We start from the raw sequence: 1304 nt of genomic DNA on the forward strand, positions 1-1304 counted from the left end.
CGGGTGGCACATAAAAGACACCATTTCGAGCGTGGCCGTTTTCGTGCGGGTGACACGTAAAAGCACCCACTACACTCTCTGAGTGGTTGGCGTTAGGAAGGGCATCCAGCTGTAGAAACTCTGCCAAATCAGACTGGAGCCTGGTGTTGCCATCCGGTTTCACCAGTCCTCAGTCAAATCGTCCAACCCATGCTAGCATGGAAAGCGGACGTTAAACGATGATGATGATGATGATACAGGGTACAGACAGTACTTGAGGACATGCATTTTTAGTAGTCATTTTATTCGACTAATTTTTATTGAACTACTCTTTTAGAAAATAACAATGGAGGTTGGTAATCAATATATTATTTAGCTACATCTGGATGCGTGTAAGTTCATTCTTAATAACATGCTCATGTTATAACAAAAATAAAAAAGAGGAAAAAAAGGAAGCTGCACATATAACACATAATTTAGAAGCAGCTAGCAGACAGGAGCACAGCACTGAAGACTATGGCTTTACACACCAACCATTCTATTTATCATTCCATCGTGTATATACGTGTGGCTACAATAAACGTGTTTAAGCTGCAACCTCACTTGTATGTTTTTCGTCCGGGTTACTACCAGCGAAATTACAGCCTTCTGAGAGTCATATGAGGTGGCTCATAACGACCTACACCATCTAAATCGCCTTCACAGCACACACACAGCCATATCTAATGAATTCTTAAGAGCATCATGAGAAATGAATAAATAGATTATAAATTATATCCACTCACCCCTCGAGCAATGATTGCTAAGAAGCAGCCATTCATGGCAGCTGATGGTTTGAACTTGATGTATTTATCTTGAAGGCCAATCTTATTTTGAATGTCATCTCTGTTGAATGGTAAAACAGGAGGAACAACTTTGTAAATGGAATGACTGGAGTGGACAAATGAGTTGACGTATTCCAGAGTCTTTGATACAGCCACTTCATTTTCTAGGTCATGGATGGATCTGGTCAAGTAGACCACACCTTTCACGTTAGGGACTGAAATATACAAGAATTTTCATTAGGAACACATGGTGTGTATGTATGTGGGCATGTGTATATATATATATATAGATATTTATACAATCAAGGATAAAATCTTAATAAGATTTTACCAAAGTAGCCAGCATGTAATAAAACCATATCGGTAACAATTAATACAAAATATATAATTATAATAAGGGCACTAATGAGTAGCACCACATACTAGAAATAGATGCGAAATGGCTCTAAGAACTACATATATATATATATATATATATATATATATATATATATATATATA

General features: G+C 37.1%; 1 protein-coding gene across 1 annotated transcript in view; it reads right to left on the reverse strand.

Annotated features, from left to right (window-relative positions):
- LOC106874963 (putative methyltransferase NSUN7) overlaps positions 1-1304 on the reverse strand; it is a 40117-nt gene that overhangs the window by 3257 nt on the left and 35556 nt on the right. Inside the window, exon 10 of the mRNA XM_014922889.2 lies at positions 765-1018. Within this exon, the coding sequence (XP_014778375.1) occupies positions 765-1018 (254 nt within the window). The remainder of the gene's footprint in view (positions 1-764; positions 1019-1304) is intronic.

Source organism: Octopus bimaculoides, chromosome 8 (assembly GCF_001194135.2).
Source record: "Octopus bimaculoides isolate UCB-OBI-ISO-001 chromosome 8, ASM119413v2, whole genome shotgun sequence".
Classification (NCBI taxonomy): Eukaryota; Metazoa; Mollusca; class Cephalopoda; order Octopoda; family Octopodidae; genus Octopus; species Octopus bimaculoides.